General features: G+C 44.9%; 1 protein-coding gene across 1 annotated transcript in view; it reads left to right on the plus strand.

The window, feature by feature from the left end:
- LOC311245608 (NEDD4-like E3 ubiquitin-protein ligase WWP2) overlaps nucleotides 1–20,348 on the plus strand; it is a 113,798-nt gene that overhangs the window by 50,159 nt on the left and 43,291 nt on the right. Inside the window, exon 6 of the mRNA XM_084335514.1 lies at nucleotides 13,420–13,594. Coding sequence (XP_084191640.1) covers nucleotides 13,420–13,594 — 175 coding nt within the window. The remainder of the gene's footprint in view (nucleotides 1–13,419; nucleotides 13,595–20,348) is intronic.

The following is a 20,348-nucleotide window of genomic DNA, read 5'->3' on the forward strand; positions in this document are numbered from 1 at the left end:
GCAGTCTCCTAGGCAGTCTGCCTGCGGTCGTCTGTTGTAGACAATATATAACGGAGCCCGTCCGGTACCAAATAAAACCCCTACAGTTTGTACTCATCAATCTAACAAGGAGGGGACATACTGTCAGACCAGCTTCCTGTTCTGCAGGGTTCTGTAGTAGACTCTGGGGTTATTTCAGTTTTGTTGTAAATAATTAAAAGCTGGTGTTTGGATCAGAAATGGAAAGAGGTTTCCCCGTGCCTGTTAAAGGGTAATTCTGGTATTTTCTTTTAAACCTGGACCCTATTTCCCCATAATTTGGGGTCTAAATGACTAACAAACACCTTTGGACTTGGTACAGTATTGAGCGAGATCGCTTCAGCCAGACAGTGAGCCAGTAAGCATGTTTTTCTCCAGGATAAGGCCGGTGATTGGCCGTTTCTTCTGTGCAAACCCATCCAAAATGTAACAACGCCTCTGATTGGCTCACACGGCACAAGCCACACATAACTCAGTAAAGTAAGGTATCAAAAGAAGTGTTGTTTTGGTATCCGTATATGGAATCCCTTGTATCTGTATTGGCCCCTGTATCGAAACAATGTCGAGCGATACCCAGTCCTATGTGCTACTAATAATAGATGGGAGACTGTATTAATAGTGTGCATGTTATTGGACCACTGGGGGGGAGGGGCAGGCGCTCCGAAGCTGGAGCCAGTTCATAAAGCTTTATTATAACTATTAAATGAACACACATCTGGTACCACTTGGTCGAGGGGGTGTCGTGGTGCCATTGTCATACATATTATGAGAAGCATGTGTGTACTGTATATGAGAGATGCACAATGTTTGTGTGTGTGTACTGTATAGAGATGCACAGTGTGTGTGTGTGTGTGTACTGTATAGAGATGCACAGTGTGTGTACTGTATAGAGATGCAGTGTGTGTGTACTGTATAGAGATGCACAGTGTGTGTGTGTACTGTATGAGAGATGCACAGTGTGTGTACTGTATAGAGATGCACAGTGTGTGTACTGTATGAGAGATGCACAGCATGTGTGTAACTGTGTACTGTATATGAGAGATGCACAATGTTTGTGTACTGTATATGAGAGATGCACAGTGTGTGTGTGTGTGTACTGTATAGAGATGCAGTGTGTGTGTGTACTGTATAGAGATGCACAGTGTGTGTGTACTGTATATGAGAGATGCACATTGTGTGTGTACTGTATAGAGATGCAGTGTGTGTGTGTACTGTATAGAGATGCACAGTGTGTGTACTGTATAGAGATGCACAGTGTGTACTGTATGAGAGATGCACAGTGTGTGTGTACTGTATATGAGAGATGCACAGTGTGTGTGTACTGTATGAGAGATGCACAGTGTGTGTACTGTATATGAGAGAGAGATGCAGTGTGTGTACTGTATATGAGAGATGCACAGTGTGTACTGTATATGAGAGATGCACAGTGTGTACTGTATATGAGAGATGCACAGTGTGTACTGTATATGAGAGATGCACAGTGTGTACTGTATATGAGAGATGCACAGTGTGTACTGTATATGAGAGATGCACAGTGTGTACTGTATGAGAGATGCACAGTGTGTGTACTGTATGAGAGATGCACAGTGTGTGTACTGTATATAAGAGATGCACAGTGTGTGTGTGTGTACTGTATATGAGAGAAAGAGAGAGAGGGAGGGAGATATTAGTTCATTGCTATAAATAGTAAATTTAGTAAGGAAATTTGTATATATATATATATATATATATATATATATATATATATATATATATATATAATATTGACCAAGGAGGTATCATAGTATATAGTTATCCATAAGGAGGTATAGTATATCCATAAGGAAGTATAGTATATAGTATATCCATAAAGAAGTATAGTATATAGTATAACCATAAGGAAGTATACTGCCCTGCAGAAGCTAACGCAGTAACTACAAAATCGTTTTAAGTGAAATTGAGTTCAGAGTTAAATCTTGCTCTGTTTTAGAGAAAAGGAGTATAAAGAATTGCAGTAACATAATCACTGGATAGTCAAAAAACAAAGAGCCACTTATCGATTTCACGCAGTTATCGATAAATCGATAAGTGGTCTCAGCCTTAACTCATTGGACGCCATCGCTTAAGTGCGCGAGAGGGTGCTAGAGCGCCACCGCTTTAATCAATGGGAGGACTGAGAGATTTGCGAGTGCTTAAAATATATCTTAAATTATGGCTATGGGTCTAATACACCCGTCGATTATCAGTGAGTTGCTTGCAGTCAACATGTACAAAACAGATTGTTTTTTCATCTGTACATTTCCGTTTTATACCGTTTTGAATATGAGTATAGTTTTGTGATTTCTAGTAATTCCAGAGAAAGACGCGATAATAGCCCTTTAGTGGAATACACAAAACACGTTGTAATTTTTCGGCTGATTATCGAATCTTCCTGAAATCAACGCTAGATCATCATTATTATCCTTCCTCGTGCATACATGAAATAACCTTTGTAGCGCGCCCCCCCCCACCCCCCCCCCCCCACCTCCTGCACCCAACGGAAAACAGCCACACATACACACACAGATACATCGCCGATTGGGGTAGAAATACATATCAGATCAATGATCAAATTTATATATATAGTGTTCTTACCTTGTATCTGATGTAATGCAAAAGAAAGAATCCAATTATCTGATCGCCATTTGAAGTACTGGGTGCGGAGGTCCGTGCCACATTCAACAGCATTGCATATGAGGGGGGGGCAGCCTCGCAGATGTATCGTTGGAATCAGGTTACCTCGCCTGAGTATTTAAACCACGCCTGCACGGCTTGGATCGTCCCAGAAAATAAACTATACCATTCCCAGTGGAGTGCAATACCAGCCGGAAGGCATAGGGGGCGGTATTTGCCCTTTTGCAAGCTCAGACCCATTCCCGACGATAACGTCAGGCTGAATAGATGAAAATGAATGGATATCGCTAATAAAAGAAATAACGATTAAAACCTGACTATACTTGTGATTGGCGCTCAAGCGATGGTGAGTTAACCCGACTATCATCGTGACTGGCGTCCAATGAGTTAAAGTATAGTCCTTGTACAAAGTATAACTCAGTCACTAACTTTGCTGCTGCTAGTCTTTGTATGATTTTTTTTTTAAAGATTTATTTTTTAGCGTTTATCGCTTTTCCTGGTCAGACATGACCGACGGATACAGTGAGGGTGAAACGGGAGAGAGAGCAGGGGAAGACATTCAGCAAATAATGGCGGGTCCGGGAATCGAACTCGGGTCGGCCGATCCGCGACGCAGCGCGGTACATGGTGTGCTACTGGAGCGCCCCGTCTTTGTATGATTTGACTGAAATGTTATTGGGGAAAATGTACATGTTTAACGTCTTCAGATTGACAAGCTGTTCAGAATTATTGGTCGTTGTGATGACATAAGGCGAACATAATCAATTAGCTGTGCTTTATGGAGCCAGGAACACTGCCTACCTGATGTACTGCCCAGTAAAGGTTGCGTAGCCAGGCAGCATGTAGCTTAATCCCAGCGGAAGAGTGCAAGAGCGCTTCCGCATTCTTCGCCATACGCCAGTACGGTAATGCGCATTTCCTTTTCCTTCGCCCAGGAGCTCGCGCGCGCGCATGCGCATGAGATCCCCGCTTGATTCGACGCTTTGGTTCATATTAATCACATATTAACACGCTTTGGTTCATATTAATCACATATTAACGCTAACGCGCCATATTAGCACACATATATACACGCGATGGACGCAGCAGGCGATCATATTATTCACATATTAACACGCTTTGGTTCATATTAATCACATATTAACGCTAACACGCTATATTAGCACACATATATACACGCGATGGACGCAGCAGGCGATCACTGCTACTGTTATTCAGCCGCGCCGAGGTACATGATTGATTGAGTAGTTCATACAAGACATTATCCTCTAAGCCAAGCTGCACTTTAACATAGGCCTGGGTTGTTTTTATTTCTGTTAGCGCTGCCACTCTGCAGTAAACAGACATCACTGATATAGAGTGTCTGGTCAGTAACATGGGTCTAGAACCCACCTCACCCCTGCCCACTTTGACAACCTAGGATGGCGTAGAGTAGACGACAGAGTACATTTTCCTTTTTGAAAATCATCTGACATGAAGGCGTAACACATTTTTGTTGTTAATATGATTTATATTACTGGTAGTTCATACAAGACATTATCCTCTAAGCCAAGCTGCACTTTAACATAGGCCTGGGTTGTTTTTATTTCTGTTAGCGCTGCAGATATAACAAAGAGGTCTAGCTGAGTCAATGTTGGCGGTTTTGTTGAACATTTGTACGTCACAGGAGAGAAACCGTGTATTCAAAGAACGCTATTAAAATAGTCTTTGAATCTAAATGTACTTTCTTTGTAAAATTTGTCATAATGTAGCATTTGTGTGTGTAACGTACTGTAAAAAATAAATGTTTTTTCACAGGAAATTCACTATTATTTTACAGATTACTTTTGTTTTTCTACTTTAAGTGTAAATGCCATACAAATATAGTAAATTACCTTTTTATCAAAATATTAACCATTAAATAAAGGTTGTAATTAGGGCTGTCAGTTTATCTGTATGTCATATATGTCCTGATGAATTGAAAATGGGGGACCCTGATGTAAACAAGACGAAAGTCTTTCTCTGGTCTGCATCCCCTTAACAATTGTGTGTATTGAGCCGTACTGTATTGTACCCATTCTGCAATCTGTTATTTTCATTCAATCAATTTCATTCAATCAATTTTATGAATGACCGAAAAAACAATGTTACAAAGTAAAGTTGACAGCTGCGTTGTGTTATCGTTACAATATACAGGGAAATAACATTATGGCGTTGCGAGTGAATCGCGTCGCGATAATATACATGTATTCCATAATATGTAAAGTACAGTTGACAGCTGCGTTGTGTTAACGTTACTTACAATGAATGTACAGGCAAATAACATTATGGCGTTGCGAGTGAATCGCGTCGCGATAATATACATGTATTCCATAATATGTAAAGTACAGTTGACAGCTGCGTTGTGTTAACGTTACAATGTACAGGGAAATAACATTATGTGGTCCTTGTTTGGATAATATGTAAAGTACAGTTGACAGCGAGTGAATCGCGTCGCGATAATATACATGTATTCCATAATATGTAAAGTACAGTTGACAGCTGCGTTGTGTTAACGTTACAATGTACAGGGAAATAACATTATGTGGTCCTCGTTTGGATAATATGTAAAGTACAGTTGACAGCTGCGTTGTGTTACGTTGCAATGTACGCGGAAATGCTGCGTTGTGTTGCAATGTACTACATGCATTCCATTTCGGCGTCTGAGCGGGGGGAAAGAAAATGCGCATTTGGAGGGCGTTACCGCGGCCAATCAGGGCAAAATGCGGAAGCGCTCTTGCACTCTTCCGCTGGGATTAAGCTGCACGCAGCCAGGCAGGGAAGGAAATAACCAATGTGTTGCCACAGCCACCAAACCCAGTGAGCTCTACACAAGGGGAGAAAGAGTTGCTGGAAAATAAATAATTAAAATTAGATTTAGTTTCTCTGCAAAAAAAAAACATAAGATATTCCACAGATTTAAGGAAGTAATTGAAATAGTTGAAAAGATACATAGGCTTCAAAATAAGAAAGATCTTTATTGTAGACAATTGTTTGGTGACGCTATGTTTGCTGTTCGAAGACGTTATGTTTGGAGTTTGGAGACGTTATGTTTGGAGTTTAGAGACGTTATGTTTGGAGACATTATGTTTGGAAACGTTATGGTTGGAGTTTGGAGACATTATGTTTGGAAACGTTATGGTTGGAGTTTGGAGACATTATGTTTGGAGTTTGGAGACGTTATGTTTGGAGTTTGGGGACGTTATGTTTGGAGTTTGGAGACGTTATGTTTGGAGTTTGGGGACGTTATGTTTGGAGTTTGGAGACGTTCTGTTTGGAGTTTGGAGACATTATGTTTGGAGTTTGGAGATGTTATGTTTGGAGTTTGGGGACGTTATGTTAGCCACAGATCTTGAAAGAATCCGGGCGGCTGATTGGCGCAGTGGGCAAGGCGCTCGCCTCTAACGCAGGAGACGCTGGGTTTGAGCCCAGCTCTCGGCGTTGCTACCGGCTGGCCGGTCGTTCATACTAACACAATTGGCAAGTGTTAGAGGGCGGGAAAGCCGGTGGGTGGGGATTTGACGTTGTGGACAGCGACTCCTACAGGTCGGTTTGGTGACGCCGGTACGACGGAAGCAGGAAGTGACGGGGGCAGCGTGACTCCTCGCCACTGAGAGTTCGAGATGCTGCGGTGAAAAGATGCGACAGGCTGCCTCCTCGTGTACCGGAGGGGACACGTGATGCAAGGCTTCTGTCCTCACTACAAAACCGACCTGTGGGATGCATAGTCTAGCGATGTTCAAGACGGGGGAGGGAAGAATTGGATATACGAAATTGGGATGGGAGAAAATTAGAAAATGGGGAGAAAAAGTGGATAAAAAAAAATAATATCTTGAAAGAATCCCATTCCCATTCATTGTGACTTTTCCCATAGATGAGGCCAATTAATCTGGCACTCCACTGCCTACACTCGTCTAGGCGGTGATAATCTGGCACTCCACCGCCTACACTCGTCTAGGTGGTGATACAAGTTATGGGGTTAGGGAAAGACTGTCAAAGTCAATAGAATGTCCCCGCAAGTATAGTACCACGCGTGTGTGTCTGTTGCACATTTTGTGTACGTGTCCACGGCTTATGTCTGTGTGTGTGACGGTGCATTAACCCTTTTCACTGCCACACTACCAAAGGGTTAACCTTCTGTAGTGTGGTAGTGAAATGGTTAATGGCCCTGGTGAGTTGAGTCGGAGCTGACGGGGTCTCTTGTGGAGGCTGATGTGAGGAGTCACAGTGGCTCTCTGTGCGCAACTATTCCCACGAGAACAAACTAAAAGCTCCCCTTTGAGAAGTGTGTGTGCATGCATGATTTGGCGGTCTTCAGATTCAGATTCCTTTATTAAGCCATATGTGTAACCACATTGGTAATTGTCTCGGCGTTACAGAGTATGCATTTTTCAATACATTTTCAGGCATTGATCAGCCACACTTTGTTTGTGTGTGTGTTGAGTTGGAGTGTGCGTATGTGTGTGTGTGAGAGAGAGAGATTGTGTGTGCATGTGTGTAATATCACTTTTGTCAATGAGCATCAGAAAAAATTCGATATGTGAGAAATGAGTATGAATTGGCTATGAATTAGTAAGAGAGTAAGTGATGTCTTCCGAAATAGCAACATTGAAATATCCAAATAGTCTGGGTCAGTCCTAAGTTCCATCCTGATAAGTCATGCTAAGTGGCTAACGTTAGGCTAGTACTTAATGTTTAGATGATAAGTCATGCTAAGTGGATAACGTTAGGCTAGTACTTAATGTTTAGATGATAAGTCATGCTAAGTGGCTATTGTTACGCTAGTATTTAATGTTTAGATGATAAGTCATGCTAGGTGGCTAACATTAGGCTAGTATTTAATGTTTAGATGATAAGTCATGCTAAGTGGATAACGTTACGCTAGTATTTAATGTTTAGATAAGTCATGCTAGGTGGCTAACGTTAGGCTAGTACGGTATTTAATGTTTAGATGCTAAGTCATGCTAAGTGGCTAACGTTAGCCTAGTAGTTAATGTTTAGATGATAAGTCATGCTAAGTGGCTAACGTTAGGCTAGTATTTAATGTTTAGATGATACGTCATGCTAAGTGGCTAATGTTAGGCTAGTAGTTCATGTTTAGATGATAAGTCATGCTAAATTGCTAACGTTAGGCTAGTACTTAATGTGTATATGATAAGTCATGCTAAGTGGCTAACGTTAGGCCAGTACTTAATGTTTAGATAAGTCATGCTAAGTGGCTAACGTTAGGCCAGTACTTAATGTTTAGATAAGTCATGCTAAGTGGTTAACGTTAGGCTAGTAGTTAGATGATAAGTCATGCTAAGTGGCTAACGTTAGGCTAGTTGTAACTGAGGGGTACAATTCCCTGACTGTATTGATAAGTATGGTATCATTAAACCACTACCGCTTTATGTACTTTAATTACTGGCCATACAGTACATGATATATAAATATGATGAACACTTCCCACAATGAATCGGTTCCACACCAAGGTGTAATCAAGTATTTATTGCAGCAAAAGGTACATAATATACTTCTCTATTATACTTTGGATGCGCTTATAAGGCAAAGGAATGTGCGTAGGCAAATCAATAATGAATGTCCATTCTCTGGTTACGCAGGAGGTAATTATACAACCTGAATCTTAAGGAATTATATCTATGGTACACTAGTAATATATAGCGGGAGATACTGGAAGGGTCCCCCCGGTTGTAAGCCAGCAGGGGTAGAGGATCTGTCGGTAATAGAGAGTCTGGTCAACGATGACTAAGGAGACTCCAAGTACAGGAGACGGTGCAATAGTCTCTTGATCCACAGACGAATACAGCTGTTCTCCGTAGACTGTAGCTCCACAGTGAAGAAAGCTAGCCGGCCTCAGGCTCTCTGAGGCGCAGACTCGACTTGGCTCCTCACAGGGTAAATCCCACACGTGTAGGCGTCGGCGATTCTCCGCTCCATAAATCACAGGACCAAAACAAATATAATCCAGCCGCAAAGGGCTATGTAGTCGTCGGGTAGATTAATCCAGTGTACATGTCCACACGGTTCTCGTCTAGGTCTCCTCGGGTGAAAGCGCCATGAAAGCAGCCCAGCCTGGATAAGCACTCTAGCTGATACGAGGAAGCGTTGGTGATGCTGGTCACTGTAGAACTTTAGCCGCACGATACACTATACACAAATAGACTATTACTGACTTAATAGAAATATGTCGCACTCGACGGTATAGCGCCAAACTCTGACAATTCAGTTATTAATTCGCACGCGGTCTCAATGCTCTATTTGGGGCCAAACAGGCCATACTTCACCGCACGGAGTATCGTGGGTGAGGCTTCAACTTATTGGGTAACTCTACTTCTGTATTCACCTGCGCCATATTTATATGCACGGCGAACAATCTAGTGCCAACCTCATTTCTGTCTCGTATCCCTGGGCAAGGCCGGGCATGTCCAGACATGTCTTGACTGTGGCCTTGAACCTGACTCCGGAGGCATGGCTCTGGCGCCTGTGGACCGCTGTCCAATAGGAGAACGAAACATCATGGTCCGTACTAGGCTAAAGGGATATTCCGTGTATATGTACAAGGAATATACAAGGGATATCAAACGATATACAAATACTATGCAATATATATCAATCAATAAATATATATATTCGGTTTAATCTGATCCTTTGTAACACTAGTAGTTAGATGATAAGTCATGCTAAGTGGCTAACGTTAGGCTAGTAGTTAGATGATAAGTCATGCTATGGGTTAATGTTAGACTAGTATTTAATGTTTCGATGATAATTCATGTGTGAGGTCGATGTATGATAGTACAAATGTCATCCTTTACCGTCTTTGGATTTCCGGCCCGACAACTACTAGGCTAACCAATGTTACTACCAGCCATGTAAACACAAATGTCTGTCTGTCCCTGATTGACTGAATGGAGTTCTCCCCCCCCCCTATTATTTGGGGGCAACCATACTACTTTGAGTGTGTAAATGCAATGTTTTTCTTTATGAGAATTCACATGTTTGTATTGTGTGTGTGTCTCTATCGGAGTCTGCTGTAATGTTATTGTTAGCTTACGGAAGTGGTTGCTGTTTTCTCTAGCAGATTCTGCTGTGCTTGCGTCAGAGATATCAGAATAGAAACAGACTCTCCACACCAGAACTACCCTCCTCCTGCCGCCCACGGAACTCACTCCTGCTGTTACTGAAGTGTGTGTGTGTGTGTGTGTGTGTGTGCGTGCATGCGTGCACACACACATATTTGTCCTTGTGTGTGTGTCTTTGTGTGCGCAGCGCAACCGTGTCTGTCCTTTTTGTTTTTGTGTTTCTTTTTGTGTGTCTTTGTCTGTCTCCTTGTGTGTGTGTTTTTTTTGTGTGTTTGTGTCTTAATGTGTGGTTGTCATTTGTTTATGTGTGCCCATGTCTATGTACGTTCATGTGTTTTTGTATGCCAGTGCACAGTGTGTGTGTGTGTGTGTGTGTGTGTGTGTGTGTGTGTGTCCTTTTGTGTGGGTGTATTTTGTGTGTGTTTGTCATTCTTGGCCTACATCTGTGTATACGTGCATGTGTGTGTGTGTGTGCACGTCTTCCTGTGGGATAGGGCATATCTCTGGTCCAGAAACAACCTCTTAGCCACCGACTCTCCAGACTCTTGTTTTAGATCTTTAAAACAAGCAGTCATCTATATATAGGACTCTATATATGTGGTTGTACCTCTATGCTTTCCCCTGCCTACACCACTGCTAAAGGCATAAAAACATTGTGTAGGCCAAATTCACACAAGTAGAGGGCAAGTGTTCCGAATCAACACACACCCAAACCCCAACTCGGGAGAGACACTGAGCCACATATCGACCCGTAGACCTGGTCCCCCACTGACGAACATGTAGGGGAACACGAAGTAGACAGCGGATACCCATGATCATTATGGTGTCCTCCCGTAGTCCCACTCGTTCGCCTCCCAGGCTGAGCCCCATAGTCCCACTCGCTCGCCTCCCAGGGTGAGCCCCATAGTCCCACTCGCTCGCCTCCCAGGCTGAGCCCCGTAGTCCCACTCGCTCGCCTCCCAGACTGAGCCCCGTAGTCGCACTCACTCACCTCCCAGACTGAGCCCCGTAGTCGCACTCACTCGCTTCCCAGGCTGAGCCCCGTAGTCCCACTCGCTCGCCTCCCAGGCTGAGCCCCGTAGTCCCACTCGCTCGCCTCCCAGACTGAGCCCCGTAGTCCCACTCGCTCACCTCCCAGGCTGAGCCCCGTAGTCCCACTCGCTCACCTCCCAGGCTGAGCCCCGTAGTCGCACTCGCTCGCCTCCCAGACTGAGCCCCGTAGTCCCACTCGCTCACCTCCCAGGCTGAGCCCCATAGTCCCACTCGCTCGCCTCCCAGGCTGAGCCCCGTAGTCCCACTCGCTCGCCTCCCAGGCTGAGCCCCGTAGTCGCACTCGCTCGCCTCCCAGACTGAGCCCCGTAGTCGCACTCGCTCGCCTCCCAGACTGAGCCCCGTAGTCCCACTCGCTCACCTCCCAGACTGAGCCCCGTAGTCGCACTCGCTCGCCTCCCAGACTGAGCCCCGTAGTCCCACTCGCTCGCCTCCCAGACTGAGCCCCGTAGTCCCACTCGCTCACCTCCCAGGGTGAGCCCCGTAGTCCCACTCGCTCACCTCCCAGACTGAGCCCCGTAGTCCCACTCGCTCACCTCCCAGACTGAGCCCCGTAGTCCCACTCGCTCGCCTCCCAGGCTGAGCCCCGTAGTCGCACTCACTCACCTCCCAGACTGAGCCCCGTAGTCCCACTCGCTCACCTGGACCGGGTCCAAAGAACGTACTTTACACACTGCTGCCTATCTATAGATGCAATAAATCATGTCTAATACTGTGTTCAATATATATATATTTCTATAAAAAATCTTTTTCTAAAACATTTCTAATATAAAAGATCAATTGTTACCAAATCATGTCTAAAATGTATAAGAAAATCATGCAAGTCTTGGTACCGCCCCTGATCACCAGGTGGGGCTGATAGATAATTTATTCATTTAATTTCCTGTATAAAAAAAGATGCAATTTTCTGTTGCGTTCATACTTGAAAAAGACCGGAAGGGTCGAAACGTTGTATCTGCTATTTTTTGTCACAATTAAAACACCTTGGAGCATCAAAAGTGAGTTGCGAGCCCCGCCTTGTTTCACCCTCTCGCTCACCTCCCTCTACCACGCATCCCTTGGGGAAACACCGGGGGCTCGGGAGGTAGAGCAGTCGTCTGGTACTCCGGACGGTTCCCTGTTCCATTCCCGCTCCTCCCGGGCAAGCGTGTCGGCAGTGTCCTTGAGCAAGACACTTAACCCCTAACTGCTCCCGAATGAGCAGGTCGGCACCTTGCGTGGTCGCCTCCGCCCGTCGGTGTGTGAACGTGCGAGTGAGTGGGTTTTCACCCATGTGAGGAACAACAGCCGCCCGCCTCCTCACTAACACCCGGTCCCGTGAACACATCACTCCTGTCCTCCACTGGCTCCCGATCAAGGAACGCATCAACTTCAAAACACTACTCCTCACCTTCAAAGCCCTCTATAGCCTGCCCCCCCCCTACCTGACTGACCTCCTTCTCCCCTACCGCCCCATCCGTTCCCTCTGGTCCTCTTCCACTGCTTCCCTCACTGTCCCGTCATCCAAACTTAAACTTTTTGGTGACCGGGCTTTTTCACAAGCTGCACCCAGACTTTGGAACTCCCTCCCTCAGACTGTCCGTGACTCTCCCTCACTCTCCACCTTTAAATCCCGACTCAAAACCTACCTGTTCTCCCAAGCATACAACCTTCCCTACCCATAACCATAACCACCCTCCTCCAACCTACCACCTCCCTTTCCCCTTCCCTACCTTTCTCTCCCTCTCTCCCCCCCCCCCCCCCCTCGGTTTCCTTACGTCCTTGACTGTTCCCCTACTGGACTCTGTATCTGTTACTTGTTACCCCGTGGTTGTATGTCCTGCGTATTCATATTGTTGCTCATTCCATGTGGTTCTTTGTTTCTTTGTTCATTTGTTTTGCTCATTGTCAGCGTCTCTGGGTTCCTGAAAAGCGCTTTATAAATAAAATGTATTATCATTATGCATTATTATTATTAACAAAATGGTAAAGCGCTTTGGATAAAAGCTCTGTATAAATGCAGCCGTTTACCATTTCACCTCTACCTCGCATCCCTTAGGGAAATAGCTAGGGGTGGGAATCACCAGAGGCCTCATGATAGGATATGATCACGATACTTAAGTCACAATACCATAGTATTGCGATTTAAAATATATTGCGATATGCTGAGTATTGCGATATTAATATTGCGATATATTGCGATTTATTACCTTTTTTCAACTGCAAAGTAAAACTTTGTCAACAAGTCTGTTCATCTCACTTCAATCATTTTTATTGCAGCAAATGGGATTTTCTCAAGCAGACCGATGTCAACACTGTAATCTGTGTTGCATGTACCTGACAAACTGAACTGTTTGTATTACAGTCATATTCCAACTTAATTGAATGCATACGTGTGTGTGTGTGGACTACTGTACTATTACAGGTATTGAAATGAACAATGCAACTTCCTTATACAAAAAAATCGATACAGTATCGCCACGTAAAGTATCGCGATACTATACTGTATCGATATTTCCCCCCACCACTAGAAATAGCGGTAATGTGGTATTACTGTCCCCTGTGTGTGACGATGTGGGTTAAAATAATAAATCACCTCTCCGCCTCTCCTCCTCCGCAGCTGGGAGAAGCGGGTGGACCAGCGCGGGCGCTTCTACTACGTGGACCACAACACCAGGACCACTACGTGGCAGAGGCCCACCGCCGAGTCTGTCCGCAACTACGAGCAGTGGCAGAGCCAGCGGAGCCAGCTCCAGGGGGCCATGCACCAGTTCAGCCAGCGCTTCCTCTACCAGGTGAGCCGTCCTGGCAGCGGTTAGTGGGGGAACACGGTCGCCCCTCACAGCAGCGAAGAGGTCCTGGGTTTACACCCCCCCCCCCCCCCCCCCCCATGTGAATCCCCATGTTTGTGTGGTTTTCCTCTCCGGTTTTCCTCCCACACCGTGATGGACGTGTCGTGCACACTAGGTACACAGGCCCCAGGCCGAGTGCACTGGCAATTAGAACTGGAGTCGGTCCCGGCCTTCTGTGGCCGTCTGTGGCCGTCTGTGGCTGTCTGTGGCTGTCTGTGGCTGTCTGTGGCTGTCTGTGGCTGTCTGTGGCCGCCTGTGGCTGTCTGTGGCCGCCTGTGGCTGTCTGTGGCCGTCTGTGGCCGTCTGTGGCTGTCTGTGGCTGTCTGTGGCCGTCTGTGGCCGTCTGTGGCTGTCTGTGGCCGTCTGTGGCCGTCTGTGGCCGTCTGTGGCCGTCTGTGGCCGTCTGTGGCTGTCTGTGGCCGTCTGTGGCCGTCTGTGGCTGTCTGCCCGCTGAACAGCTGAACAGCTAGGAACAGTGGGGATTTCATGAGGTATAAACTCCACTCACCTGAGGGGGAACGTCACGGGGCGGTGAAAGAAAAAAAGAAGGTGTTTTCACCAAATTCCTTCGGGGTCATCTCGGTACCCATAACCACAGTAATCCACACCCTCAGGCCCCCAGTGGGAATAGAACCCTCGACCTTTGGAAGTATTCCCATTTTCCTTCCTTCCATGTGCTAATCCTTCTGATCACATCCCTATATTGTGTGTGTGTCTCTCTCTCTCTGTCTCTCTCTCTCTCTCTCTCTCTCTCTCTGTCTCTGTCTCTGTCTCTGTCTCTGTCTCTGTCTCTGTCTCTGTCTCTCTCTCTGTCTCTGTCTCTCTCTCTCTCTCTCTCTCTCTCTCTCTCCTCGTATATACCTGTCATCATAGTCTCCATGGCGAGCTCCTCTTTAACCAGGTTACCCCTGTTTTTATTTAGTTGACCAGCGGTTAAACTGATGAACACACGGGGAGTCACTTGAAACTTGACTCTTAGTGTTTTTCCAGTGGCCCGGGCTCAGCGGGTGTTTCCCTCCTTCACAATAAGAGCCGGGCGGGTGTTTCCCTCCTTCACAATAAGAGTCCCTGCGGACACGTTTCAGCCAGACGGCTTGTGGGAGTAGAACAGCAGGCCGTGCTGGACGGGACATTCCCTGCCACAGCCCATTAGTGAGAACCACCTTAAAACTCTTCTAGGCTCCTATTAAAATACCCCTCCCTGCTCCATAACCATGTACACCCGTGTGTCTGTCTGTGTGTACAAGTACATTCTGTGTGTGTGTGTGTGTGTGTGTGTATCTGTATGTGTGTACAAGTACATTCTGTGTGTGTGTGTGTGTGTGTGTGTGTGTGTCCTCACAGTGCTGTAATGTTGAGGTCAGGTGCTACATTTCTGGCCCAGCACATGACAATGAGCCAGGTCAGAGGTCGCCTGTCCTGTTTAAATGGTGCATGACACTGGAATGGGCACAGACACACAGACACAGTCTCTATCTCATACACACAAGCATTACATATAACATTTATAGCGTACATAACTAGGGATGTTCGATATTGGCTTTTATACCGATATTGTCCAACTCTTAATTTCTGATACCGATATCAACCGATACCGATATGTGCAGCCCCCCCCCCCCCCCCCCCCCCCCCCCAAAGAAAACGGAATAATTTCAGGTAATTAACATTACATATCTCTTGTCGTGGATTTAACACAACATTATGCATACTTTTGACAATAAATAAAATAAGAATTTGTTCTTACTTGCTTGCCTGGGTAAATAATAAAGGTTAAATAAATGGAGAAAAAAAAATAATAAAAATAAAATAATTAGAAAACCGATACAGATCATTTCCGATATTACATTTTAATGCCAATATCGGCCGATAATATCAGTAGGCCGATAATATCGGACATCCCTATACATAACACATATTCATATAACATAGAGTATATAACTTTCGTATAACATAAAAGCGCTCCTACACAAACACACAGATGCACACAAGTACATACTCTGTACAGAAGCTTCACAAACTAGTGTCCAACCTACATGCTCAGTAGTGGATATGGATCAAGTACACAGCCAGCACAACACATACATAGGTATACATACTCAACCATATATATATATATTTGCACAAACACACACACACAGATATGCAAGCATACACATTTTCACGTATGCATTGCACACTCACTCTCTCTCTCTCTCTCTCTCTCTCTCTCTCTCTCTCTCTCACTCACTCACTCACTCACTCACTCACTCACTCACTCACTCACTCACTCACTCACTCACTCACTCACTCACTCACTCACTCACTCACTCACTCACTCACTCACTCACTCACTCACTCACTCACACACTGTGTGCAGGGTAATTGCAGCTCATTAGGAACCCCAGAGAGACCAGTCTCACAGTCATTAACTGGCGTTTCCGCCTCTCCCTCCAAACCCCCCTATACCTCCCCCAAAACACCCTATACCTCCCTCCAAACCGCCCTATACCTCCCTCCAACCCACCCTATACCTCCCTCCAACCCACCCTATACCTCCCTCCAACCCACCCTATACCACCCTCCAAATCCCCCTATACCTCCCTCCAAACCCCCCTATACCTCCCTCCAAACCTCCTATACCTCCCTCCAACCCACCCTATACCACCCTCCAAACTTCCCTATACCTCCCTCCAACCCACCCTATACCTCTCTCCAACCCCCCTATACCTCCCTCCAACCCACCCTATACCTCCCTCCAAACCCCCCTATACCTCCCTCCAAACCTCCTATACCTCCCCCAAACCCCCTATACCTCCCTCCAAACCCCCCTATACCCCCCTCCAACCTACCCTATACCTCCCTCCAACCCTAACCCTATACCTCCCCCAAAACCCCCTATACCTCCCTCCAAACCCCCCTATACCTCCCTCCAAACCTCCCTATACCCCCCTCCAAACCCCCCATATACCTCCCTCCAACCCCCCTATACCCCCCTCCAAACCCCCCTATACCTCCCTCCACACATCCCCCTCTCCTTCTCTGCCTCTACCTCTCCTTCCCTCCCAGAATCCTCCTCTCTACCCCTCCTTCCCTCCCAGAATCCTCCTCTCTCTACCCCTCCTTCCCTCCCAGAATCCTCCTCTCTACCCCTCCTTCCCTCCCAGAATCCTCCTCTCTCTACCCCTCCTTCCCTCCCAGAATCCTCCTCTCTCTACCTCTCCTTCCTCCCAGAATCCTCCTCTCTCTACCTCTCCTTCCCTCCCAGAATCCTCCCCTCTCTACCCCTCCTTCCCTCCCAGAATCATCCCCTCTCTACCTTTCTACCTCTCTACCTTCTCCTCTTTTTGTCCTTCCCCAATTCATTTAACCCATTCCTGTCTTGCTCGGAGCGGCTAGGTAAGGCTGTCCTTTTTTGGACGTTGTGAATGATACACGGTTTTCTATGTGAATGCAAATACTAAGTAGAATTTCTTACAAATTGATTCCCAAAAGATGTGAGAGGATTGATACTCATTACATTATGATGCAATGAGATTAGCAGCCATATCTGAGCAGATACAGTGATAACCCCCCTCTCCCCCTCTCCCCCCTGTCTGTTTCCAGGCCAACAAGGAGCCTTACAGCACCTCCACCACTTGACTTGAACCTGTGTCTTATCTCACTCTCTCACACACACACACACACACACACACACACACACACACACACACACACACAGACACAGACACAGACACAGACACAGACACACGCACAGACACACACACACACACACACACACACACACACATTTATATACATACACCCAAGAGTGCATACCTCTATGCATGCACACACGGACACACACCCTAAACCCACACACATACCAGTACCACACACAAGCACAGACACGCACACGCACTAAACACACACAAGCGCGTGCGTGTCATGTTTACACATGCCTGTCAGAGATCATATTTCTATAAACCAGATCTCTTAAGTGCTTTGGTTCATGAAAGGACAATGACTGAAGCGTATCAATAGAGGCCTGTATGGCTACACACCGTGCAGCCGTTACCTTTACTAGCGTTAGAATGAATTAGACCGTCTGAATTTCACTCTTATAAAGGTCTGTGGGAGTTACTTCTTTCATGGGAATACCTTGAGATAAAAAAAAATAAGCGATATATGTTTCTTCACCCTGGACTTCTCGCATCAATGTTTTATTTACATTCATTCAGCCGTGGTGGCCCACCACCGTAAGACCATCACCACCACCACTACCACAGTAAGACCATCATCACCACTACAGCTACAGAAAATAGGACATTTAACAAAACATTAGAATCTAGCTAAATGTCCCTCCAAAAAGCACAAACCACCATAGGCCCCGGGCTTAAAGTGGTGTTTTAACCATAACATTGAAGATACCAAACATCAACAATTACTACCCACACTGTAGTCTGGTACTAAACACTGCTACTAAGCACTTCTACTAAACACTGCTACTAAGCACTGCTTCTAAACACTGCTACTAAACACTGCTTCTAAACACTGCTACTAAACACTGCTACTAACTACTAAACACAGCTACTAAACACTAAACACTGATACTAAACACTGCTACTAAACACTGCTACTAACTACTAAACACTGCTACTAAACACTAAACACTGCTACTAAACACTAAACACTGATACTAAACACTGCTACTAAACACTGCTACTAAACACTGCTACTAAACACTAAACACTGCTACTAAACACTGTTACTAAGCACTGCTACTAAACACTGCTACTAAACACTAAACACTGCTACTAAACACTGCTACTAAACACTGCTACTAAACACTAAACACTGATACTAAACAATGGTACTAAACACTGTCTAGGGCTGTCCCCGACTAAGGATTTGGATGGTCGACTATGATTGGCCAAAATGTTCCGTTAGTCGATTATTGGTCGACTAAAACATTTTTTAATAATTTTTTGTATCATTCCATTTGGACTGTGACCCCCCACAGATGGAATGATAAAAAAATAAATAAAAAAATATATATTATACTTTTTTTTTTGTTTTTTTTGTCGACCAATAGTTGACTAACGGAACATTTTGGCCAATCATAGTCGACCATCCAAATCTGATGTCTGAAGGAGTCGACTGAAGGCTTCTTGTCCTCTGCAAAAGCATGCAATTGGTCCACTGATGGATACATCTTGATATTTGTCTAGTCTAGTGTGTTCATTAGATGGGTGAAATCCTCTTTCAGTGCCTCTGTGCCTGTTTTCGTAGGCAGTTAGCCTCTGGTATGCGTGCCATTAGCGTTAGCCATGCTTCTAGGCCTCTTTTCTTTTTAAAAGAATGATTAAAATGTTTTATTTTTTTTTCTCCGACTAAGAGGGTTGGCCAGTCGACTACGGCTCCTTTCGACTGCTTAGTCGACTAATCGACTAATAGGGGTCAGCCCTACTAAACACTGCTATTAAACAATGGTACTAAACACTAAACACTGATACTAAACAATGGTACTAAACACTGCTACTAAACACTGCTACTAAACACTGCTACTAAACACTGCTACTAAACACTGCTACTAAACACTGATACTGATACTAAAACGTTTTTTCTTTTTTATTCAACAAACATGACCATGTTCACGTCTTAAACTCATACTGAGGCCTTAGTTTTGGTTTTAAATTACATATCATCATTCATTTATTTATTGTCACACAGAGCAGAAGAATTTGCCAAAACAAACGCATTTCCTTTGATTTAATTATACATCAAATGATTTATGTCAAGGATGAGGGACATCCACTAGTTGTGAAAGATCGGATCGGGAAAGATTGGTATCGGTAGATACTCAAAATCACATGATCGGGATCGGATCGGGAGCAAATAAATGTGATCGGGACATCCCTAGTACTAAACACTAAACACTGCTACTAAACACTGCTACTAAACACTGCTACTAAACACTGATACTAAACACTGCTACTAAGCACTGCTACTAAACACTGCTACTAAGCACTGCTACTAAACACTGCTACTAAGCACTGCTACTAAACAATGGTACTAAACACTAAACACTGATACTAAACACTGCTACTAAGCACTGCTACTAAACAATGGTACTAAACACTAAACACTGCTACTAAACACTGCTACTAAGCACTGCTACTAAACACTGCTACTAAACACTGCTACTAAACACTGCTACTAAACAGTTTCAGAAGAAACGCGGCACATTATTAGAGAGACGTTTCTCCAGTTTGAGTTCTTCAGGTTCTCGTCGAAACCAATGGGCATCTCTAGCTGCGGGTTTCATAATGACAATGTATTCCTTCATTTAGATTATTATTTACATCCTGTCTTCTCTCTCTGTGTCTTGACTCCCAAGTCAAATCAGAAACATACATACAATACAATACATGACTTCACAAGAACAAACCTCTGAGCTGAGGTGCTCTGTGTAATTCAAAACATCATGTGGCTAATTTCTTCCATATCCAATATTTTGTCACATTATTGCTGTTAACCCTCTCTGTGTGTGTGTCTCTCTCTCTCTCTGTCTGTGTCTCTCTCTCTCTCTCTCTCTCTCTCTGTCTGTGTGTCTCTCTCTCTCTCTCTCTCTCTCTCTCTCTCTCTCTCTCTCTCTGTGAGCGTGTCTCTATCTGTGTCTATCTCTCTCTCTGTCTGTGTATGTCTCTCTCTGTGAGCGTGTCTCTCTATCTGTTTATAT

This window comes from Notolepis coatsorum (assembly GCF_963971535.1).
Source record: "Notolepis coatsorum genome assembly, chromosome: 18".
Lineage (NCBI taxonomy): Eukaryota > Metazoa > Chordata > Actinopteri > Aulopiformes > Paralepididae > Notolepis > Notolepis coatsorum.